Source organism: Sander vitreus, unplaced genomic scaffold, assembly GCF_031162955.1.
Source record: "Sander vitreus isolate 19-12246 unplaced genomic scaffold, sanVit1 ctg255_0, whole genome shotgun sequence".
NCBI classification, from domain to species: domain Eukaryota; kingdom Metazoa; phylum Chordata; class Actinopteri; order Perciformes; family Percidae; genus Sander; species Sander vitreus.
The window spans coordinates 157,501-183,076 of NW_027595423.1; the positions used below are offsets into that span (position 1 = coordinate 157,501).

Below are 25,576 nucleotides of genomic sequence, written 5' to 3' on the forward strand. Positions count from 1 at the left end.
AGGTAGTGAAATAGACGGCCAGACAGACAGACAGACAGACAGAGAGTTAGACAGACAGTGAGACAGTCAGAGAGTGAGACAGACAGAGAGACAGACAGACAGGTACTTACTTTTGACCATCTTGACGGCCACTTTAGTTGTAGAGTGAGAGTGAAGCAGACCAGAGACGGTCGCCGCAACAACACGACCAAAAGCACCTGAACCCAACACCTGACCTGCAGACAGACAGGAAGAGAGAGAGAGACAGACAGACAGACAGACAGACAGACAGGAAGAGAGAGAGAGAGAGAGAGAGAGAAAGACAGACAGACAGACAGACAAACAGAAAAAGAGACAGACAGAGAGATAGACAGACAGACAGACAGACAGAGAGATACACAGACAGACAGACAGAGAGATAGACAGACAGACAGAGACAAACAGTCAGACAGACGGTATTTATTATGTATTTTATGACTGCATCCTCTTGTCTCTGAGGAAGAAGTAGTACTACGTGTTCTCAGAGTAGTATACAGTATATAGAGTACATATTTTGTAGTATTACCTAGTACTACGTTGTCCCGCGGTACTTCCCAGGCAGAGTTGTATGGCAGGGCGGTGGGGTCGAGGTAGTACTGCTGTCCATCAGTGCTCACCGACTCAATCACCTTCCACAGTACTTCATACCGAGGTTTCTACAGACAGGAGTAAACAGACTATATACTACTGATACTACTATAGACCAGAGAGTTACAGTTACTACCAGAGAGTTCTAGTTACTACCAGAGAGTATTTAGTCTGTGTGTTCCTGTTTGTTAGAATCCTTGGTATGAAGTACTCTGGAAGGTGATTGAGTCTGTCTATAGTAGTCAGTGGTATATAGTCTGTGTACTCCTGTCTATAGTAGTATCAGTGGTATATAGTCTGTGTACTCCTGTCTATAGTAGTATCAGTGGTATATAGTCTGTGTATTCCTGTCTTTAGTAACAGTAACTCTCTGGTCGTAACTGTAACTCTCTGGTAGTAACTGTAACTCTCTGGTCGTAACTGTAACTCTCTGGTCGTAACTGTAACTCTCTCTGGTCGTAACTAACTCTCTCTGGTCGTAACTCACTCTCTCTGGTCGTAACTAACTCTCTGGTCGTAACTGTAACTCTCTGGTCGTAACTGTAACTCTCTCTGGTCGTAACTGTAACTCTCCCTGGTCGTAACTGTAACTCTCTGGTAGTAACTGTAACTCTCTGGTAGTAACTGGTAGTAACTGTAACTCTCTTGTAGTAACTGTAACTCTCTGGTCGTAACTGTAACTCTCTGGTAGTAACTAACTCTCTGGTCGTAACTGTAACTCTCTCTGGTTGTAACTGTAACTCTCTGGTCGTAACTAACTCTCTCTGGTAGTAACTGTAACTCTCTGGTCGTAACTAACTCTCTCTGGTCGTAACTGTAACTCTCTCTGGTCGTAACTGTAACTCTCTGGTAGTAACTGTAACTCTCTGGTAGTAACTGTAACTCTCTGGTAGTAACTGTAACTCTCTGGTAGTAACTGTAACTCTCTGGTAGTAACTGTAACTCTCTGGTAGTAACTGTAACTCTCTGGTAGTAAATGTAACTCTCTGGTAGTAACTGTAACTCTCTGGTAGTAACTGGTAGTAACTGTAACTCTCTGGTAGTAACTGTAACTCTCTTGTAGTAACTGGTAGTAACTGTAACTCTCTGGTAGTAACTGTAACTCTCTGGTAGTAACTGTAACACTCTTGTAGTAACTGGTAGTAACTGTAACTCTCTGGTAGTAACTGGTAGTAACTGTAACTCTCTGGTAGTAACTGTAACTCTCTGGTAGTAACTGTAACTCTCTGGTAGTAACTGTAACTCTCTGGTAGTAACTGGTAGTAACTGTAACTCTCTGGTAGTAACTGTAACTCTCTTGTAGTAACTGTAACTCTCTGGTCGTAACTGTAACTCTCTGGTCGTAACTGTAACTTGTGGTAACCACGGTAACGGGTTGAACTGACTTTTCTCCAGAGGAGGATGAGGATGATGAGGAAGACGATGGCGATGACAACCAGAACCATCACTGCTGCCAACACCATCACCTGAGACAGGAGAGCTGGAGACAGGTGGGGAGACAGGTAGACAGACAGACAGGAAGAGAGAGAGACAGACAGACAGACAGACAGGTAGGAAGAGAGAGAGAGACAGACAGACAGACAGGCAGGAAGAGAGAGAGAGACAGGTAGACAGAGAGACAGGCAGAGAGAGAGAGACAGGCGCACAGAGACAGGCAGAGATAGAGAGACAGGCAGAGAGAGAGAGACAGGTAGACAAAGAGACAGGCAGAGACAAGTAGACAGAGAGACAGGCGGAGAGAGAGACAGGCGGAGAGAGAGACCGGCGAAGAGAGAGAGAGACATGTAGACAGGTAGAAAGAGAGACAGGTTGACAGAGATACAGCGGAGAAGGAGAGACAGGTAGATAGAGAGACAGGTGGAGAGAGAGAGAGAGACAGGTGGAGAGAGCGAGACAGAGACAGAGAGAGAGAGAGAGAGAGAGAGAGACAGCGAGAGAGAGAGAGAGAGAGAGAGAGAGAGAGAGAGAGAGAGAGAGAGAGAGAGAGAGAGAGAGAGAGAGAGAGAGAGAGAGAGAGAGAGAGAGAGAGAGACAGCGAGAGAGAGAGACAGCGAGAGAGAGAGACAGCGAGAGAGAGAGAGAGAGAGAGAGAGAGAGACAGAGAGAGAGAGAGAGAATAGATCTTTATTGAGTTATTGTTTTAAGACAATGACTCTCAGAATGAAATTATAAATATCTACTAGAATGACAGTATGAATAACTATATGCTGTAGTTCCATATGAATGAACTCAGGGAGCCTTGAGCACGGCAGTGTTGGTACGTACAGTTGGACAGGACTCTCAGGTCTCTGGCTCGCCGTCCTGCTGAGTTTTTGGCTTCACAGCGAACAGCTGACACAGAGCTGAGACTCTTCAGAGTCAACACACTGCTCACCTGCACAGGTAACACACAAACACACACACACACACACACACACACACACAGGTAACACACATACACACACACACAGACATACACGTTTACGCAGAGTGTTACAACTAGGGTCGGGTACGTCTGTGTTTATAATACGGTTGCTAAAAATCACAAAACAACACTCGGCGACATAAAAGAACAGCTTGTTTATTGCGGAGGCCATGTGGTCCGTGTTGGATTTCCCGGTGTTGGAATCCTTTCCATTGAAATACAGTCACACTTTACACCATTTGGCTGTCAGCATTTAACCGTGTGTAATCCAGCAGCTAGCTAACGCTAGGCTAACGTTACCTGCAGCCAGGTGTAGTGTTAAGTAGCATTATGTGCAGCGATGCTCATGTTGCCTGTAACATGCCTTTTAGAACACCAGAGGGCCGTGCAGGAAGTTAAGACTCGTTCTGTTAGTGAAGAGGCTTCAGAGGGTCTTTAGACTGACACACCAACCCGAAGCGACGCCGACTTGAGCATGTAATACGTCTCCATAACAGCAGGCGGCGCTAATCTGTATTGTCACCCAAAAAATTAAAACAGGCAGCTGATGGACAAACGCGTCACTTGGGTCTGGATTCTCCCGGAGTTTACAACCGGGCATAATGGCGGCTCGTTCAGAAGACGATCTCATATTTTACGAAGATAGTTCACCGAAACGTGTTTCTGAAAACACGTTGCTGAATCTGTCTTCATTTCAGATCAACAAAGGTCAGTTTAAAAGATTTTCCTCAGATTTTGAGAGGCGTTAGTCACGCTCATCCCGCTCGTCATTTCCAGGTTAGCACTCCACCAATCAGATGGGTCATTGAGTCTGACTGCCCGCCCTCCGACGCAACATGTCAGGTCGGCCAAAATGAAGGCCGACGGCTCCTCCGACTGACGACGGCACGGAACACACCGAACAGACTCGAGTCACCGACCTCGCCAGACTGTCCCACGGCCGTTTATCGGGTTGGTGTGTCAGGGCCTTACAGGTTATTGAGGAGGAATCAAGGGCTCTTTAGAAGTTTTCATTAATGTTTTTAAGACAGATTTAATTGTTTAAGGAGGTTTCAGAAGGTCTTATGGTCATTTGGTCCGGTAGGTACCCAACCCTAATCATGTTGCTTCAGACGACATCAGACTGATGATGGGATGGTTACCTGGGAGATGCCTCTCTCCTCCACCTGTGTGACGTTCTCCTGCAGAGCAACACCCTCCGTGGCTGCCGATAGGCTCCTCCAGCCCGCCGTCACATTACCGCACCTGCAGGAGACCGACAGACCAGGTTAAAGGGCCCCCATGACTAGAACCATACTCAAAACCTGACCCACCTGCAGGAGACAGACAGACCAGGTTAAAGGACCCCCACGACTAGAACCATACTCAAAACCTGACCCACCTGCAGGAGACCGACAGACCAGGTTAAAGGGCCCCCACAATTAGAACCATACCCAAAACCTGACCCACCTGCAGGAGACATACAGCATGGGTAATAGATCCAGATCTGGATTGTATTCATCAATATCACACCAATCAAACAAAGATCCATTTTAACTGGAGAATCCATTATTTTAACTCAGGAAAAAACAGCATCCAGCAAGATAACAGCCCAGACCTTTGGGTTATGGTTAGAGGGGATACTGACCTTTGGGTTAGGGTTAGGGGGGATACTGACCTTTGTAAGATATCTATCACGCACACAGAGAATGGACCCACGGATACACAACTAAGGTAAAATACAAGGGTTTCAGACAACGGTGTCCAGTAACGGCAGGCAAAGGGAAAATCCGGGAAAACATGCAATGGTCTAAAATCCAAGGGAATCAGAACTCAGGAACACAGGGAAAACGCTCAAAAGCTGCACGCATGAAACACAGGTTCAGGGAAGACAGAACTTAAACACAGAAGACACGGGAGACAATGAGACACATTAGGGCGGGGGCAGGTAATTACACTCGCTCTCTCAGGTCAGAGGATCAGCTGCTCCTGAGTGAGCCTAAAACTAAGCGGAAGCTCAGAGGGGACCGTGGCTTTGCTGTGTCGGCTCCTAAATTATGAAATGATCTGCCTCTGCACGTTAAACAGTCCTCTTCAATGTCTGTTTTTAAATCCCGTCTTCAAACCCATCTCTTCTCTGTGGCCTTTGACACCTAGTAAGATGTCGACTTTATTTACTTCATTTAATTATTTATTTTGATTGCTTTTATTGCGCGGCGTTTTATGTTTTTTTATTTTATTGTTGTATCTGATATGTAATTTTGCACCTCATGTGAGCTGTTATGTCTTTTATTTATGATGTCTTATTTATACTTCTGTACAGCACTTTGGTCAACTTTGGTTGTTTTAAAGCACTTAAATAAAGTTGGATTGGATTAGATATACAACAGGAAGTAAAACAAGACAACACATGGGAGAACAGAGAACCTACAAAATAAAACAGGAAATGGGAAAATTAACAGAAATCATGAACAAACTAAAAACAGAAACTTGACACAGGGACGAGACATGACGATATAATTTGCGTGCCGGGCCATCGGAGATGTAAACATGCGATGTAAATGCCATATACATATGTTTTTTGGCAATATAAAACTGAGACTAAATGTTACGAGAACAGAGAAATCTATGGAGCGGTCGACACCTCTGCAGATCTGTGCAGACAGGTCAGCTTCCTGTTTACCTGTGGGAGCTGTGACAGGTGTACCAGGTGACCGAAGGGGGTGGAGCTCCCTCGCTGACACACAGCATCGCCGTACTGCTGACCTCGGACAGAGACGTGATCCTAGGGGGGGCTATACACACACACACACACACACACACAGAGAGACACACACACACACACACACACACACACACACACAGAGACACACACAGAGAGACACACACACAAAGAGAAACACACACACACACACACACACACACACACACACAGACACACACACGCACACAAAGACACACACACACAGAGACACACACACACAGATACTATAGTTTAGGATTTTATTTTATTTTGAGTATGTATTTAGAGAGTGTTTGCTGGTGTGAGTTTTTTTAGATTTAGTTTAAGTTGTCAGTTATAATATCTCAGAAGTCTGTAGATACAGAAACAGAAAGAAAATATGTTGCCACAGCCTTCTTGTCAATCATCCTGTGTCTCTCTCGCTGACCTTTGACCTCCAGGTTGAAGACGACCTCTTCCTCATCGTCATCGTTGGAAACGGTGGCTGTGTAACTTCCTGTCTGATTCATCCGGACTCGAACCAGCGTCAGAGTGCTCACATACCTAAAAACCATCAATCAACCAATCACCATCAAACATCATCATCAATCATCATCAACCACCAATCAACCAATCATCATCAACCACCAATCAACCAATCATCATCAACCACCAATCATCAAACACCAATCAACCAATCATCATCAACCACCAATCATCATCAACCACCAATCATCATCAAACACCAATCAACCAATCATCATCAACCACCAATCATCATCAAACACCAATCAACCAATCATCATCAACCACCAATCATCATCAACCACCAATCATCATCAAACACCAATCAACCAATCATCATCAAACCCCAATCAACCAACCATCATCAACCACCAATCAACCAATCATCATCAACCACCAATCATCAAACACCAATCAACCAATCATCATCAACCACCAATCATCATCAACCACCAATCATCATCAAACACCAATCAACCAATCATCATCAAACACCAATCAACCAATCATCATCAAACATCAACCAATCATCATCAAACACCAATCAACCAATCATCATCAAACACCAATCAACCAATCATCATCAAACACCAATCAACCAATCATCATCAAACACCAATCAACCAATCATCATCAAACATCAACCAACCAATCATCATCAAACATCAATCAACCAATCAAGTAATCCCATTGAAGTCCAGCTCAGACCAAACATTCAGGATGAGACGAGAAGACACAAAAACGTAGTAAAAAATCAACGGTTTGCCCAGAATCTTGTCTCTGAACTGGACTTTAGAGGTGTGGTTTAACTTCTGATCTACCTGCTATCTGTCAGGTGTGCCGTGGTGACGGAGGAGGTTGCCGTGGTGACGGAGGAGGTTTCCGTGGCGACAGTGTGGTTGTCTCTGGTCCAGAGGATGGTGGGGGCGGGGTGGGCGTGGACTTCCACGCTGAGCGCCACCGTGTGGTGGAGGAGACATGACGCGTTGGTGTCTCCTGAAGGCCAGGCGTAGACGAAGCCACGCTCTGCAGAAAGACAGAGAGACAGGTCAGACAGAGAGACAGCAAGACAGAGAGACAGGCAGACAGAGAGACAGACGGAGAGACAGGTCAGACAGTCAGACAGACAGACAGGCAGACAGAGAGACAGGTCAGACAGAGAGACAGGTCAGACAGAGAGACAGGTCAGACAGTCAGACAGAGAGACAGTCAGACAGAGAGACAGTCAGACAGAGAGTCAGGTCAGACAGAGAGTCAGGTCAGACAGAGAGACAGGCAGACAGAGAGACAGACAGACGGAGAGACATGTCAGACAGTCAGACAGAGAGTCAGGTCAGACAGAGAGTCAGGTCAGACAGAGAGACAGGCAGACAGAGAGACAGACCAGTCAGTTAAAGGCGTTATTAACAGCGTTAACGCAAACCCATTTTAAAGGCGTACATTTTTTTATCGTGAGATTAACGTTCTTTTTGGCCTAGCAAACTTTGTCGTTTTTTCACATGCTGTTGCAACAACGAGTAACGTTAGAAAAACTACAACACCACACCGGATCTAGCTAGACCGGAAACTAAACAACAGACACGCCTGCACACCTGTTTGGGCTTGGAGCCGGCCAAAGAGTAGTAGACTAACGTTACGTTTTGAGTGGATGGCGAGCGCAAGACGCCAAAATGGATGCCAATAAGATTCTGAATGGAAAGTTTACTTTTTAAAAGCTGTCGAGGGGGACAGTAGTTTCACCTGACCGTCTTATACATGGCCGTCGAGGGGGACAGTAGTCTCACCTGACCCGTCTTATACATGGCCGTCGAGGGGGACAGTAGTTTCACTTGACCCGTCTTATACATGGCCGTCGAGGGGACAGTAGTCTCACCTGGCCCGTCTTATACATGGCCGTCGAGGGGACAGTAGTCTCACCTGACCCGTCTTATACATGGCCGTCGAGGGGGACAGCAGCCCCACACAGCCTGTAGGACACGGAGAAAGCAGCCACACTGGAACTGCTGCAGAGTCCAAACTCTGTCTCATTAACCGCTGATCACTGGACGTCAGTGAGGAATCTACATTATTTAGGAGTTACTAAACACTAGATGGACTCTGGATATCAGCATATGGTTTTAGGACTGGGTTGCTTGTATCGTTTTTTTGAGTGTTTTTGTCATTTGGGACATTGTCCACCCCCTTTTCTGTCCAGGAGAATTGTTACATTCCTTATTAGAAAAATGTCAAGGTTAAATGTCCTGCTGTGGCGTCCGGTTTTTGGACCATTTAGTTTGAACTGTAGAAGCAACGTGTTAGTGTTACATCTCAGTTAGTTAGGGACTTGGAGGAATGGTGCAATAATGACAGATTCACACATTTACTTTTGTTTACAGTAAATAAATAATTAAAAATCTTAAAGTCAACTTCATAAAGTCACTTTCTTTGCATCATTTGATTCCCAGTTAAGATCCTCTGGTAAGAACGGCTTTCATTGTTAATATGGACTTAAACTGTTCTGAAATGCTAAATAATAGAATTTTAATCATGTGATAAAACATGCGATTAATCGTGATTAACTATAGAAATTTGGCGATTAATCGTTTGACAGCCCTACTTTTTTCTTGTTTATGTCACATCATAGGACACATTTCCAGAAAACCAGGGAAAGAATTTACAACATTAGTCAGCCCTTCTATTTTCTAAAAGACTGGATTTCACACTACACACTTAGTGTTGAACAAGAAAAGTTTCCTCACCCAGAACCGTCACCGTGATGTTTTTCTTCACCGTCTGACCCTGCATCGTCTCCTTCACCTCACACACATACACACCTGCAGGAAACACATCGCCACGGTAACCAGCAAACCTAAAAACTACATCAACTACAGAGGAGCGTGGGCCACCTACCAGAATCTGCCACCGTTGCCGTGGAGATGTTAACAAAGGAGCGGATCTGTTTGGGCAGAAAGTCGGTCAGAGGCTCCACCTCCTGATTCAAGGAGAGAGAGACACATTTAGAGACCGGATAACTCCCTGTAACAACTGGCCGGGGGTTTGAGCCCAGAGATATGTGACATCATTGAACTAGTTTCTTTCTGTAACTGTGAAGTTAAACATAGGTCCCACCTACGTCATGTCTCTAGTGTCTTATCGTCCATCCTGCGTCTTTGATAAACTTTGACACATTCTGTAGTCTGTTAGCTCCCCAAGCTAACGTAACGTTAGCCAGAGTGTTGACATATGATTTTAGATGAAGGAGATGAGAGGAGATCAGCTGTTCCTCAGAGACAGGAAACTGTCTGAACGGACGCACAAGGTTTCTAACAGAAAGGTACTGGAAACTAACACTGTGATTGGCTCTATAGAAGACAGGACAGGTCAGACAGACAGGTACTTGTCTGCAGGGGGTAGTACTTTGTGATTGGCTCTATAGAAGACAGGACAGGTCAGACAGAAAGGTACCTGTCTGCGGGGGAAGTCCCAGGAGAAGAAGACCATCTCGGCGTCTTTGACGGTGCAGTTGACCGTGAGGACCTCGCCCTGCTTCAACACGGAGCCGGACACGGTCAGATCCACCTCCATCAGCTTAGGGACTGACAGACAGACAGGCAGACAGGCAGACAGGCAGACAGACAGAGAGACAGAGAGACAGACAGGCAGAGAGACAGACAGGCAGACAGGCAGAGAGACAGAGAGACAGAGAGACAGACAGGCAGAGAGACAGAGAGACAGACAGGCAGAGAGACAGAGAGACAGACAGGCAGACAGACAGACAGGCAGACAGACAGAGAGACAGAGAGACAGACAGGCAGAGAGACAGACAGACAGACAGAGAGACAGACAGACAGAGAGACAGACAGACAGAGAGACAGACAGGCAGAGAGACAGACAGACAGAGAGACAGACAGGCAGAGAGACAGACAGGCAGACAGGCAGACAGGCAGACAGACAGAGAGACAGAGAGACAGACAGGCAGACAGACAGAGAGACAGGCAGACAGTAATATCATTTCTCTAAAGTCACTCTAAAGTAATTTGGGGCCCATACTGCTGATTGCTGCTCATTCTCTTATTTGAAAAGGCTTAACCGTAATGACTACATTTTGGGCAGCTTAAATATATTTTATCTGAGTTGTACTGCAAAGTAAAGCACAGTGCTGGTAAACTCCCCTGTTAAATTACACGAGTAACTTTTATCTAAGAAGAATTACAAGATAGATCTTTATTGTCATTTCATATATTTACACATCAAAACTTCATCAGCAACCCGGTTTGCAGCATTTAAATACTACATAAAATGTAAAATACAATATATGCACACACCTCACACCCACACAACTCACTCATAACCACAGACACATACCCATACTATACATTATGTATATATACATTATGTATATATATGTATATATATATATATATATATATATATATATATATATATATATATATATATATATATATATACACATGATGTTTAGTGTCCCAAATTCCCCAAACAATGTCCTTAATTATGAACCTGCTAAACCACCTGTGCTGTTTAACAGGTGTTTTATAGTAATTAATGTTCACGTGACAAGTTTGCCGCTCAAAAAGTCATTCATTAAGTCAATTTGTTGTCAATGTGCATTATTTACAAGCAAACAAATGGCAGGGTGACCCCGTTCTTCAGAATCAATTGATGCAAATGAGGCAAATCTTTTCCTGGCACTAATGCACACAGTTGCCAAAGTTTACAGTGTAGCCTGAAGAAATCATGATAGGCCTACTACTTGCCTAACCCCCACCCTTCAAAACTCGTTTTATAAACACTACGGCGCTTTTCTGGCCGCACCCAGACCCAGTCACAAACGGCTCCGCTCACCTGGACCCAATCGAGGGCCGGGCTACTCCAGACCACCCGAAGCACTTAGGCGCACGGGTATGGCTACGTCTGGGAGGGATTCTAACTCAGAGGCATTCAGTCATAATCCCACAGATGGTAGCTTTATGGTAGCTTTGGGACACTCAGGTTTTGGAAAATATTTTTTTTTTAAACTCACCTGTCTCAAATACGACCCTCGTCATTTGGGACACTCAGTCTTTGGAAAATAATTTGGGACACTAAACTGCACATATACCTATCTATATATATATATATATATATATATATATATATATATACACACACATATATTTACACAACGAAACGTCATCAATAATCCAGTTTGCAGCATTTAAATACTACATAAAATATAAAATATATGCACACATCTCACACCCACACAACTCACTCATAACCACAGACACATACCCATACTATACATTATTTACAGTGGGGCAAAAAAGTATTCAGTCAGCCACCAATTGTGCAAGTTCTCCCACTTAAAAAGATGAGAGAGGCCTGTAATCTTCATCATAGCTACACTTCAACTATGAGAGACAAAATGAGAAAAATAATCCAGAAAATCACATTGTAGGATTTTTAATGAATTTATTTGCAAATTCCTCGGGAAATAAGTATTTGGTCACCTGCAAACAAGCAAGATTTGTGGCTCTCACAGACCTGTAACTTCTTCTTTAAGAGGCTCCTCTGTCCTCCACTCGTTACCTGTATTAATGGCACCTGTTTGAACTTGTTATCAGTATAAAGGACACCTGTCCACAACCTCAAACAGTCACACTCCAAACTCCACTATGGCCAAGACCAAAGAGCTGTCAAAGGACACCAGAAACTAAATTGTAGACCTGCAGCAGGCTGGGAAGACTGAATCTGCAATAGGTAAGCAGCTTGGTGTGAAGAAATCAACTGTGGGAGCAATTATTAGAAAATGGAAGACATACAAGACCACTAATAATCTCCCTCGATCCGGGGCTCCATGCAAGATCTCACCCCGTGGGGTCAAAATGATCACAGAACGGTGAGCAAAAGTCCCAGAACCACACTACGCCGCCAGGGACTCAAATCCTGCAGTGCCAGACGTGTCCCCCTGCTTAAGCCAGTACATGTCCAGGCCCGTCTGGAGTTTGCTAGAGAGCATTTGGATGATCCAGAAGAGGATTGGGAGAATGTCATATGGTCAGATGAAACCAAAATAGAACTTTTTGGTAAAAACTCAACTCGTCGTGTTTGGAGGGGAAAGAATGCTGAGTTGCATCCAAAGAACACCATACCTACTGTGAAGCATGGGGGTGGAAACATCATGCTTTGGGGCTGTTTTTCTGCAAAGGGACCAGGACGACTGATCCATGTAAAGGAAAGAATGAATGGGGCCATGTATCGTGAGATTTTGAGTGAAAACCTCCTTCCATCAGCAAGGGCATTGAAGATGAAACGTGGCTGGGTCTTTCAGCATGACAATGATCCCAAACACACCGCCCGGGCAACGAAGGAGTGGCTTCGTAAGAAGCATTTCAAGGTCCTGGAGTGTCCTAGCCAGTCTCCAGATCTCAACCCCATAGAAAATCTTTGGAGGGAGCTGAAAGTCTGTGTTGCCCAGCGACAGCCCCAAAACATCACTGCTCTAGAGGAGATCTGCATGGAGGAATGGGCCAAAATACCAGCAACAGTGTGTGAAAACCTTGTGAAGACTTACAGAAAACGTTTGACCTCTGTCATTGCCAACAAAGGGTATATAACAAAGTATTGAGATGAACTTTTGTTATTGACCAAATACTTATTTTCCACCATAATTTGCAAATAAATTCATAAAAAATCCTACAATGTGATTTTCTGGATTGTTTTTCTCATTTTGTCTCTCATAGTTGAAGTGTACCTATGATGAAGATTACAGGCCTCTTTCATCTTTTTAAGTGGGAGAACTTGCACAATTGGTGGCTGACTAAATACTTTTTTGCCCCACTGTATATTGTATACATGTATTTTTGACCCGTGGCCTTCCATCCAGAAACACGGTCTTCATCTGAAAGAGTTTGCTGTGCTCTGAAATAATCTGATTCTCACCTACGACGCTGAACACGTAGTACACCTGTGACTTCACCTCCGCGGCAGCGCTGGCAGCCGAGCAGACGTACGACGTGTCATTCAGACGGCCCGTGAATCCGCGTCCCGGCTCGTACGTCGTCGTGGTAACCGGCATCATGCTGGAACGTAGGTACAGCGAGACATTGAGCCGCGGGTCGGACACCACGCACGGGATGGTGTCTTCCTCCGCCTCCTTCATCACCACACCTGGACCCAGCGGGACGAACCATTCCTCCGGCCCTGAGGGGGGGACGGAACATTACATCACCACAGGATGAATATCAGCCGCTCAGACAGAGATGTTTATATACCTAGATACAACTTAGTCTGGACGTCACTTAGGGCCCTGTCTTAGCCCGACCCAAGTGTCTTTGCTAGTTTAAGACCGACGCAGTTGTCAGTTTCCCGTCCAGTGCTCACGTTTAAATAGCAAATGCACCTGCTCCCATCTGTGGCCCATGGGCGTGCTGGTCTTACAGGGAGGTGTGTTCAGGTGCATTCTGGGCGTGCTGGTCTTACAGGGAGGTGTGTTCAGGTGCATTCTGGGCGTGCTGGTCTTACAGGGAGGTGTGTTCAGGTGCATTCTGGGTGTGCTGGTCTTACAGGGAGGTGTGTTCAGGTGCATTCAGGATGTGCTGGTCTTACAGGGAGGTGTGTTCAGGTGCATTCTGGACGTGCTGGTCTTACAGGGAGGTGTGTTCAGGTGCATTCTGGGAGTATTGCTATCTTGAGGCAGCGGGAAGTGATCTCGTGGTAAACACCGACATGTGTAGTGTTGAACAAGAGACAACATGGAGCGCGGGAGATAGCAGGACCATGCAGCGTTTAATGCTTGGAAGTACCGACATTACTTTGAGTTTCACTCGGTTAAAGGTGACAAAAACATCAGCGTCCGCTCTACACTCTGCATGGGAAGAAAACTTTTATCTACAGCGAAAACTCCCACCTCAAATCTGAGCAAGCACCTATCAAGCCGGCACAGGAATGTGAAACTCACAAAAAAAAAACCCTGAACCCCCAACTGACATGCCGGGCCCCTCTCCTGCTAAACAGGTGAAAAGAGACTTAAAAGCGACAGGACTTAGTGCCGCTGAACTGAAGAAGCTCGTCGCTGGCTATATTGTCGAGGACATGCTGCCAATTTCCACTGTTTTATTCAGGTCATGCATCATGTTTTTGAAAAGTAACTTAGTAAAGTAACTAGTAAAGTAACTAATTACTTTTACTCTAAATAAGTAATCATTAAAGTAACTGGATTACTTTCTTGGAGAAGTAATCAGTAACTAATTACTATTTCCAAGTAACTTGACCAACACTGGTTATGTGTTATCCGTGTTCTTTCTCATTTGTTTTCCTAATTCTATCATTGTGTATGTTTCCTGTTTTACTTTGTAATGTAATTTCTACTGTGTCATGTCTTCTTTGACTTCCTGCCTTGTGTGTTTTCCCGCCCTTTGTGATGGTGTGTCCTGGGTTGATGTGTGTCACCTGTCCCTCGTTACTTCCTCTGTTGCCTCATGTATGCTGCGTTCCAGGCAACACGTAACGCGTGTTTTCACAACCTTCTCCCCGTGAAAGTGCCCTGGAACTGCAGTCAAACCCGTAACTTACTCCCCGTGAACTTGTACCAGATCATTGGACTCCCAGTTACACACACAAACAACAATGGCGACTCCCTGTTGATACTTTACAGACGGCGGTGATTAACGGTGAGAAAATAGAAATAAATAGACATAAATAGGCAACGTAAAGTAATTCTGCACATTGTAATCAAAACAATACACATACGTAATGTATTACTACAGTTTATGTTTATTAAATGAAGCCCAAAATATGTCGCTGACTAGAAATTGCTAGTATTATTTAGCGCTAGCTAACGTCAATGTTATGTAGCAGCTAGCTAACGCTAGATTGAAGGTTTTGTTGTGACTGGAACGCTACCAAGTCGTGAGTCGTGACTTGAAGTCGTAACTTATGGGCTACAAAATGTGTCTGGGACTCAGCATAAGTCTCTGTGCTCTCTCTGCCTGTGCCTGGTATCTGTATTTCTGTATTTGCTGAGGTGTGTTGGTGGCCATGATGTTGTGGCCCTCCTCCCAAAGGGGTTCGGGAAAAGTTAGATTTTCCAGCTCGCTCCGTTAGTGGTGAAGGAGTTGGCTAAGGCCAACGATAGCGATGCTAATGATAAATATAAACCTTGAAGTCTCCCCTCTTGTTGCACATGCGCATGACATACATCACGACCCAACGTCAGCGATTGGTTATGGCAGATCCAGAGTGGCTCTGGGCAGATCCAATAGTTTTAAACTTCAACAGAGTACCCGCCTTCAAGGAAGTTAACACCTGTCAATGGAGAGTGGCCAGACTCTCTGGACCAATGAAATGGACCAGAGTCTGGTAGGACCAGGCTAGTGTACCAGAGTCAGGCTAGTGTACCAGAGTCTGGTAGGACCAGGCTAGTGGACCAGAGTCAGGCTAGTGTACCAGAGTCTAGTAGGACCAGGCTAATGTACCAGAGTCTGGTAGGACCAGGCTAATGTACCAGAGTCTAGTAGGACCAGGCTAGTGGACCAGAGTCTGGTAGGACCAGGCTAATGGACCAGAGTCTGGTAGGACCAGGCTATCTCCTCGTTGCTTTGGGTCCTGACACCGGGAGCTACCATTTAATCCTAACTGCTGGTTTTCTGTGTGTGTTTACGACTGCAGTGACGTAACAAGATTATCTGCTCACCTCGACCAGGAATAAAGATGTCAATGTCTCTGCTCTGATTGGCCCACGCCTCCTCACAGGTGTATCTCCCAGAGTTCCTCCAGGTGGCGTTAATGAGCTGCAGGATGCTGCTGGACCCCTGGGTCTCCACGGCAACACCGTCCACCTGGGAGTCTGTCGGCAACCGCCAAGTCACAGGACTCCACCCTGAACACACCTGCAGACAGACAGAGAGACAGGTGGCTGAACACACTTGCAGACAGACAGCCAGACAGACAGACAGGTACCTGAACACACCTGCAGACACACAGACAGACAGACAGACAGGTACCTGAACACACCTGCAGACAGTCAGACAGGTACATGAACACACCCACAGACAGACAGACAGGTACCTGAACACACCTGAAGGCAGACAGGTACACAAACACACCTGGAGACAGACAGACAGGTACCTGAACACACCTGCAGACAGACAGGCAGACAGCTGAACACACATACAGACGTGGAGACAGACAGACGGACAGAGAGGTACCTGAACACACCTGCAGACAGGCAGATGGACAGACAGGTAACTAGTCACACCGGCAGACAGACAGGTAGCTGTGTAGACAGAAAGGTAGTTGTGCAGACAGACAGGTGTTTACTGACCACAGTGAAGTTGAAGTTTGAGTTGAGCAGAACTTCACGCGAGGAAGGAAGCAGCTCCAGACCTTCAACCAGGAACAGACCTGCAGACAGACAGGGAGTCAGACAGACAGACATAAAGAGAGAGAGAGAGAGAGACAGGCAGACAGACAGACACATAGACAGGCAGACAGATAGACAGTCAGCGTACCCAGAAGGAAGTGCAGCACCTTCAGACTCCCAGTTCGTCCTGTGGTGGACCCCATCATGGCTGCTGCTCCTGAACATCACAGGAGAAGTTTCAAATTAAAAGCTGAACCTCGGTATCTACTGTGCAATGCATTCTGGGAGTATCACAGCGGGCCGTTGAGTTTCCCGCTCCTCAATTGCATAAAGTTGAATCCAGGTGACTTTATGTAAGTGAGAGGCGCCTGGCTGTCTCTGGAAAACTCCTGAACATCTTTTAAAGTGGCTGTTAAGACAGATTCAGCAGCTGTAGATTATTTCTCACAGAAAATGTTTTCAGAAACACATTTCAGGGAACTGAAACCATCACAGAAACAGAAGCAGCCTGTTTAAATCATTTCAGAGCTCTGATGGTTCCAACAGACCTGAACACATTCCTCTGTGTGTGTGTGTGTGTGTGTGTGTGTGTGTGTGTGTGTGTGTGTGTGTGTGTGTGTGTGTGTGTGTGTGTGTGTGGGGGATCTCTGCCAATAAGAGGCCTCATTGACTGTGTGTGTGTGAGAGGAATGTGAGTCGACCAGTGAAGAAGAAAATAAACAGGAAAGTATTTCCTGTGGGCAGCAGAGACGCTCCAACACAACTTTAAGTTCAGTTCCTCACACAGTTTTCAGCCAATCACAGCCCTGCAGCTCCTTTTTTGTTGACTGTGCCCTGACCCAGTCCTGCAGGACCAAAGCATCAGTGGCATCGGTTGGTTTGTGGACTGCCATTTGAAGCCAGAAGTGCGTAGCAGGTAACTGGCCATAACTGAAGTTCTTCTAGAGTAATCCTGCTGAACCTCGGTGGAGATATCTGGGACAAAGACCTGAACGTACGTACCAAAGGAAGTTACAATCCCTTAAATGTGGGTGAAATGGTTGAATTTAAAAAAAGCTGCTTCCATTACAGTGATGAAAGTGTGTGCATGTTGTCACTTTCTTCTCCAGAATCCAACCATCAGGTTGATGAAGCCCCAGATCCTCTCAGTGATGCTCACGGCTGAGACCGCTTCCTTCTGTTGGCCGAGCCAGGCTTTAATCCTGTGATTAATCTTCAGAGCGACTGTTACGGAGTATAACCCCCCACCTTTACCATGACATATCTCCAATAAAGGCTTCTAAACTAAAAAGTTACACAACTGGAATGTTCCAGAAGAAATCCATCCAGCCAATATCAGGGAGATGCCAGACACAGTCATGAGAAACCCATTTCTTTAGGGATGCACCGAATCCAGATTTTTTGGGTTCTGCTGAATCCTGAACCCCCTGGTTGAGATTCTGCTGAATCCTCGTCCCGTCCTCAGTCCATGAACACAGTCAACACATTAATGAAGTAAACAGTGACTGTCCTTCCTTTGCCGTACCTGAAGTTGCTGCATTCTGGCTGCTGTCTGTAGATTCCTTCATGCTCAGCTCGTATTCTTCCAGATGTTTCATACCAGATGTTGTAACAGCGGTGATGTTGTGTATTGTTTAGGGTCCTCGCCACCACCAGACTAATCAGCATTGCAGATTGAACATGTAGCTGGACTTGAATGGCCTTCTTTTGACTGAAAGTACTGCCAAACAACACTTTTTCTGCTCACCAGTTCCATTTCCACTTCCTCTCAGCCTGCTGCATTGAAGCTCCACCTACGTAAACACCTTCCTGTAATCAACGGCGCCGTCATCACGGCGACCAGCGTAGCGCGGAGTGACAGCGTAGGGTTCAGCAGAAACCCAACCCTCGTCAAAAAGCCCAGTATTCAGCCCAATCTGAACCAGAATCCTGGATTCAGTGCATCCCTAGTTTTGGCCATTTGTAGCCGGGATCTGTTTTGACCCAGCCTGCATCACCAGAGAACTGACGAGGAGACAGACAGAAAGACAGGTACCTGAACACACCTGCAGGCAGGCAGACAGACAGACAGACAGACAGGTACCTGAACACACCTGCAGACAGACAGACAGACAGACAGGTACCTGAACACACCTGCAGACAGACAGACAGGTACCTGAACACACCTGCAGGCAGACAGACAGGAACCTAAACAAACCTGCAGACAGACAGACAGGTGGCTGAACACACCTGCAGGCAGGCAGACAGACAGACAGGTACCTGAACACACCTGCAGACAGACAGACAGGTACCTGAACACACCTACAGACAGACAGACAGAAAGACAGGTACCTGAACACACCTGCAGACAGACAGGTACCTGAACACACCTGCAGACAGACAGGTACCTGAACACACCTGCAACCGTCAATGCAGTGAAGCTCCTGTGCATACGGAAACAAAACGTGGACTGCTTAGGAATTCCAGTGCTTAACTTTTGGTATCTTTTTGAAGGAATGCTTCATGAGAACAGGCTGGATATTCAGCGTGGAGCTCGTTGTTTCCTGAAGAGAACCGAGTTTTGACTGTCAGCGTTGTGTCGTCTGATTCATTTCATATTAGTTCCTATTTGAATATGTAATCCTCCGGTCCAGCTGATGTCTTGCGCGATGATCAAACCAGCGACCATCGTGTCTCTGGGAATAAGAAAGACTTGAAGAGTGCAGGCGTCTCACCTGGCCGTCACTGCTCCATGCTGAAGGTTTCCTGGCTCCTGATTGGTTGGGATCTGCTGCCACTGACCTTTGAAACACATTAAAAGCTGATTATAACAAACTTGTCTCACTTTCTTTTACAGAACATTAAAAGATGTAATAAGCTGTACTTTTGTATTAAATTAGACAAAAGAGAAGTAACATGGTGTTTAGACAGAACACCAGCACTTATACACAGCAAACACCTACATTATATAGTAATTAGTACATTACTAAGACATAAAAAGACCCAAACTAGAGATGATGTGGCATTAGAGAGGAAGCAAACAGTTAAACGCTGATTAGATCACAGCAATATTCAGCTAGATGTGGCTGATACCGTTTACATGTACATGGTTATTTTGAGAAATGGAGACATTTCCTTCGTTTACACGCAAACGGAGACTTCTCCTCTGAAGAAGAGTCTTTCTAAAAACTCCGGCCAGAGAGGACATTTTTGAAATCTTCGTTTGCACGTAAACTGAGACAAACGGAGGTTTAGGCAGCCGAGAGAGAGAGGAAGTGATTGGTTGCTGCTGTTGCTATTTTCTTGATTCTGATTGGCTAACGTGGGCTTGAGCTTCTCATTACACCGCCACCTACAGGTCTGGCGTGCTCTAGACGCCATATATACACGGGGACGTGTCAACGAACACTTTTCTGAAAACTGACAGCTGTGCACGATGTTATTTTAGAAAACGGAGCGGGTGAAATGTCCGTTTATGAAAATAGCGGCCACGTGTAAACGTAGCATGAGAGAGTTCTAACTCTTTGTTTACCATGCGTGCTGTATGATGGGAACAGACAGCGCTGGAGAGTCGTTATAGACGTGGTCTAAAGGTTATATTTCATCACATTCATCGTGCTTCTGTTTTCGGTTCTTGATTTATTATTATTATGATTAATATTATGATTATTATTATGATTATTAGTAGTAGTAGTAGTAGTAGTAGTATTATCACTGCACCAGATCAACTCCCTCCTCTGTTCTGCAGGTTATCTGACTTCTGGTTGGTTAGTTTCACAATAAAAGCTCTCCAGCATCTCAGATGGTGATACTATTTACATACTTTAGGTACTTGTACTGCAGTATCAAATTGAGGTACTTGTACTGCTATATCAGTCAACTTGAGGTACTTGTACTGCAGTATCAGTCGACTTGAGGTACTTGTACTGCTATATCAATCGACTTTAGGTATTTGTACTGCAGTATCAGTCGACTTTAGGTACTTGTACTGCAGTATCAGTTGACTTGAGGTACTTGTACTGCTATATCAGTCGACTTTAGGTACTTGTACTGCAGTATCAGTCGACTTGAGGTACTTGTACTGCAGTATCAGTCGACTTGAGGTACTTGTACTGCAGTATCAGTCGACTCAGCAGAATCAGAGGAGGCCGAGTTAGAAACAGAAAACAGAACAAAAGAGATGTTTAGGTGGTTCAAACCTTCTGATGCTGCTCCTCTTCCTCCTCTCGTTCTTCCTCCTCTTCCTCCTCTGTTTCTTCCTATTATTCTTCACTGTGTTTCTCGCTCCTTTCCTTCACTCGTCCTCTTTTATTCCTCTCCTCTTATTCTCCTCTTCGTCTTCTCTTCAGTCTCATTCCAGACAGACGACGAATGGAAACCAACAGACTGACTCACAGCGAGGGGGGGATAGAGGGGGAGAGAGAGGGAGAGAGAGAGAGAGACAGAGAGAGAGAGAGAGAGAGACAGAGAGAGAGAGAGAGAGAGAGAGAGAGAGAGAGAGGGAGAGAGAGAGAGAGAGAGAGAGAGAGAGAGAGAGAGAGAGAGAGAGACAGAGAGAGAGAGAGAGAGAGAGAGAGAGAGAGAGAGAGAGAGAGAGAGAGAGACAGAGAGAGAGAGAGAGAGAGGGAGAGAAAAAGGGAGAGAGAGAGAGAGAGCTAACGTCTGTTTTCAATCTGTCTCTCTGTCTTTCGCCCCCCTCCTCTCTCTGACAGGAAATAAACCCAGTCCAAACACACACACACACACACACACACACACACACACACACACACACACACACACATTATGGTAAGAAACAGACTGCAGTGCCTGCAGGAGTCCAGCAGAGGGTGTGTGTGTGTGTGTGTGTGTGTGTGTGTGTGTGTGTGTGTGTGTGTTTCTGTTTGAGGGTTAAGACCTGGTTTTAGGATTAGGGTCAGAATGAGGTTCTGGTTAGGGTGAGGGTAAGGGTTAAGGTTAGGCATTTAGTGGTGATGGTTAGGGTTAGGGTAAGGGGCTAGGGAATGCATTATGTCAATGACGGGTCCCCACAAAGATAGTGAAACGCACTGTGTGTGTCTGTCTGTCTGTCTGTCTGTCTGTCTGTCTGTCTGTCTGTGTGTGTGTGTGTGTGTGTGTGTGTGTGTGTGTCTGTGTGTGTGTGTGTGTGAGTCTGTCTGTGTGTCTGTGTGTGTGTGTGTGTGTGTGTCTGTCTGTGTGTGTCTGTCTGTGTGTCTCTGTGTGTGTGTGTGTGTGTGTGTGTGTGTGTGTGTGTGTGTGTGTGTGTGTGTGTGTGTGTGTGTGTGTGTGTGTGTGTATCAGCAGGTTGATTCATTGATGAGCAATAAATCAGTTAAAGGATCAATAAAGCTGCAGAAACTTCCACTCATGTAGTATTAGGGTCGGGCTGCATGCACCCTCCATCCTATAGGAAACACACACACGCACACGCACACACACACACACACGCACACTATGGTAAGAAACAGACTGCAGTGCCTGTAGGAGTCCAGCAGAGGGCGCTCTGTGTCCAGCTGACTCTAGACTACAGCCTACAACCTTCTTTTACATTCAAGTGACCTCACTGCAGCACAGATATTCTAATAGCCCAGTTTGTCCTGAACAAATGATGTCTATAGATTAACTATGAACAGAGTTGATGTTTTACAAGCTTTTATAGAAAATAAAGCCATACGGACAATCAGTTGTCAAAAATACTTTAGGGTGGATAGATTAAACCAATCACAATCATCGTGGGCGGGGCTAAGCTCCGGACGGAGCCGCGGTGCCTCTGTTAAATAGTCTCAGGAAGGAGCTGGTTTTGGTGGAACATGTGGACGTTCAAAAGTAGTTTTAGTCGTGCAACAGAAAACTCAGATTGGACATATAGTCTAGCTAGCTGTCTGGATTTACCCTGCAGAGATCTGAGGAGCAGTTAACCATAGTCCTCACAAATCAGCCGGAGGTTAGAACCCCAACACAGAGACAGAGGAAGGGGACGCACATCTGGCTAAAAGGAGGGACATCCAGCAGCAACGGAGAAATCCCAGAAGTGGAAGGTCGTGGTTGTAGACTAATGTTGATTAAGTCTTTACTGGCGCTAAATACAGCGAAGGCTATCCCAGATCACGTAGCTGGTCTGGGATGTATCGGCCTGTTTTACACTCTGTGCCCGGGTGGCGTTGTGAGTAAATGAATCCGTTTGGGAGCCAATATAGAGCTCCAACGCTTCCTCTCGCCATCAATACTCACTGAAACAAAGCATGCTAGCATTAGCACGACTTCTCATCTATAGTCTGTACTGTAACCTCTATAAAGCATGCTAGCATCAGCACAGCTCTGACCTTCTAAGCAGCAACGACCCACTGCCTTTATAGGGCTCTAATCAGCCTGGACCGCCCCACCTTCTTCCAGCAGTGAGTCTACCAAACATTACCAACCTTACCCACATCTGGACAAAGACAGACACATTTTAAATTGATTTGACTCAAAGAACATGTTGAGTTGGACATAACTCCCTCCAATTACCCCTCACACGCTTTAACCAAACACATGATCAATCAGAGCACACAGGAAACCCCCATAACTTGGTTCAGCCTCATGATTTCAGTGATGACATCAGACAGACACCAGAAGAGCTCTGAGGCTCCTCCCCAAACATTTCAGCACACTGGATCAGCAGAGAACCAAAGACAAGGTAGGAAGAGACTAACACTTCAACTGTTAATACCATGACTCAAACTACAACTACATATGTCATATTAATATGGACTGATGTAGAGAATCACCTGGGACAGGTGGGGAGTTGGTTTTCTAGACCAGTGGTTCTCAAATGGGGGTCCGTGTACCCCAAGGGGTCTGCAGGGGGTACATCAGAGCTTATTTTGTCACTATTTTCTACGTTTTTACTATTTTCCACCTACACACTTCCTTCTTTCTACCGACTTTTCCCAAGTTGTAACATTTTTTAAAGTTGTTGTTGCCTTCTCTCATTAACATGTAAATGTGTTTCAGTTACATGGCTGCTGTTTGGTTAATATAGCGCTGGGGGGGGACTTATTAAAGAAAGTTTGAGAACCAGTTGTTAGAATCATTACGTTATCAAAGGATAGACAGAACCACTGAGGTTAGAATAAGGTTTAGTTTACTTGCAAGCAGAGTCAGTCTACAGTACTCACAGTACAAGTACAGAAAGTACAAGAGCCTCAAACAGTATCTTATTTATGTCTGAAATACAATCATAACTGAATTTGATGTTGTCAATTGTCTGTCTTGTCAGTTTAGATGTTGTCTCCTCTAACTGGTCAGACTCGATGGCGTCCCCTTTATCTGGTTCGGGAGACGCATGTTCGAGCCCCAGTCAAGATAGTCCTGATAGATCAACGTGCTGCTGCTCTCAGATGAGATGGTTTAAGTTGAACTATCTTTGACTCAGTCTGTCTTTCCTCCAGCTCAGTGCTGAGAGGAACGCTGAGTCAGCGGGTTTACAGTTTAAAAGCCCTGACGGGGGGGAATGTGTGTTCTTGTGTAGGCAGTGACAGTACGCAGCTTTAAGTCTTAATATAGCTTTAATATAGCTTTAATATAGCCTAATTAAGCCGAGCCTGTGCAGCAGTCATGAAGAGGGACAGTAAACCGTCTCCTGTTCAGGCTGTCAACATGTTCATGTTAATTCTGCTGGGAAGTTTGGATGTTTTAACGCTGGTTTCTGTGGGGAGAGAATGAGGAACTGATGCTCCAATAACACGCACACATGACCAACACCATTGTTAGCTTCTAACTGAGATATATTATTTTATTTATATATATATATATATATATATATATATATATATATATATATATATATATATAATTACTCACTACTGAAGTCAAAAATACTTCCCCTCACACAAGACAGCATTCAAAGTACTCTCTGTACTCCAGACTTGTTAGTGGCTGGATATCAACACATCAAAGTTGAGTTATTATTTCATTTTGAGATTACAGAGAGCGTCTCACAACGTAAACCAAAGTCCACAACCTGCAGCCTGATCAGTCTGAATGTTTCAATGAAGTTAGAGACGTCTCTGGAGCTGCAGATCTACGCTACACACACACACTTTCAGACGACTTCAACATGTCAGAGTTCACACACACAGACACACAGAGATACACAGGCACTCACACACACACAGACAGATGCACACACACACACACACACACAGAGATACACAGGCACTCACACACACACAGACAGATGCACACACACACACACACACACAGAGATACACAGGCACTCACACACACAGACAGATGCACACACACACACACACACACACAGAGATACACAGGCACTACACACACACAGACAGATGCACACACACACACACACACACACAGAGATACACAGGCACTCACACACACACAGACAGATGCACACACACACACACACACACACACAGAGATACACAGGCACTCACACACACACAGACAGATGCACACACACACACACACACACAGAGATACACAGGAACTCACACACACACAGACAGATGCGCGCACACACACACACACAGACACACAGAGATACACAGGCACACACACACACACACACACACAGAGATATACAGACACACACACACCCAGACACAGAGACACACACACACACAGAGATACACAGGCACACACACACACACACACACACACACAGAGATATACAGACACACACACACCCAGACACAGAGACACACACACACACAGAGACACACACACAGAGACACACACACAGACAGATACACACAGAGAAATACAGACACACCCAGACACAGAGAGATATACATACACACACACACACACACACACACACACACACAGATACAGACACACACTGACACACACACAGATACACACAGAGATATACAGACACGCATAGAGATACACAGACACAAACACACAAGCAGACAGACGGACACACACACATATACACACAGAAACACACTCACACACACTCACCTACATTCTTGCAGCAGGTTGAGCCGGTGACGTTTCTCTGAGT

At 45.4% G+C, this 25,576-nt stretch overlaps 2 protein-coding genes across 3 annotated transcripts in view; one reads left to right on the forward strand and one right to left on the reverse strand.

Moving 5' to 3' along the window:
- LOC144513456 (platelet-derived growth factor receptor beta-like) overlaps nt 1–21,058 on the reverse strand; it is a 31,280-nt gene extending 10,222 nt beyond the window's left edge. Inside the window, exons 1-17 of one of the 2 annotated variants that reach the window (XM_078244538.1) lie at nt 20,760–21,058; nt 19,296–19,362; nt 16,730–16,798; nt 16,543–16,622; nt 15,913–16,108; nt 13,161–13,421; nt 9,681–9,811; nt 9,126–9,207; nt 8,975–9,049; nt 7,058–7,262; nt 6,160–6,275; nt 5,673–5,784; nt 4,153–4,255; nt 2,872–2,980; nt 1,992–2,086; nt 545–674; nt 111–215 (exon numbers count right to left, since the gene is read on the reverse strand). In XM_078244538.1, the coding sequence (XP_078100664.1) occupies nt 111–215; nt 545–674; nt 1,992–2,086; nt 2,872–2,980; nt 4,153–4,255; nt 5,673–5,784; nt 6,160–6,275; nt 7,058–7,262; nt 8,975–9,049; nt 9,126–9,207; nt 9,681–9,811; nt 13,161–13,421; nt 15,913–16,108; nt 16,543–16,622; nt 16,730–16,787 (1,858 nt within the window). In that variant the 5' untranslated portion in view covers nt 16,788–16,798; nt 19,296–19,362; nt 20,760–21,058. Of the gene's footprint in view, nt 1–110; nt 216–544; nt 675–1,991; nt 2,087–2,871; nt 2,981–4,152; nt 4,256–5,672; nt 5,785–6,159; nt 6,276–7,057; nt 7,263–8,974; nt 9,050–9,125; nt 9,208–9,680; nt 9,812–13,160; nt 13,422–15,912; nt 16,109–16,542; nt 16,623–16,729; nt 16,799–18,978; nt 19,270–19,295; nt 19,363–20,759 lie in introns of those variants that run through there. The other variant, XM_078244537.1, reaches the window with a different exon arrangement.
- A 2,108-nt stretch (nt 21,059–23,166) lies between these two features.
- Nucleotides 23,167–25,576, forward strand: part of LOC144513457 (uncharacterized) — a 30,271-nt gene continuing 27,861 nt past the window's right edge. Inside the window, exon 1 of the mRNA XM_078244540.1 lies at nt 23,167–23,236. The gene's annotated coding sequence lies outside the window, so the exon portion shown is untranslated. The remainder of the gene's footprint in view (nt 23,237–25,576) is intronic.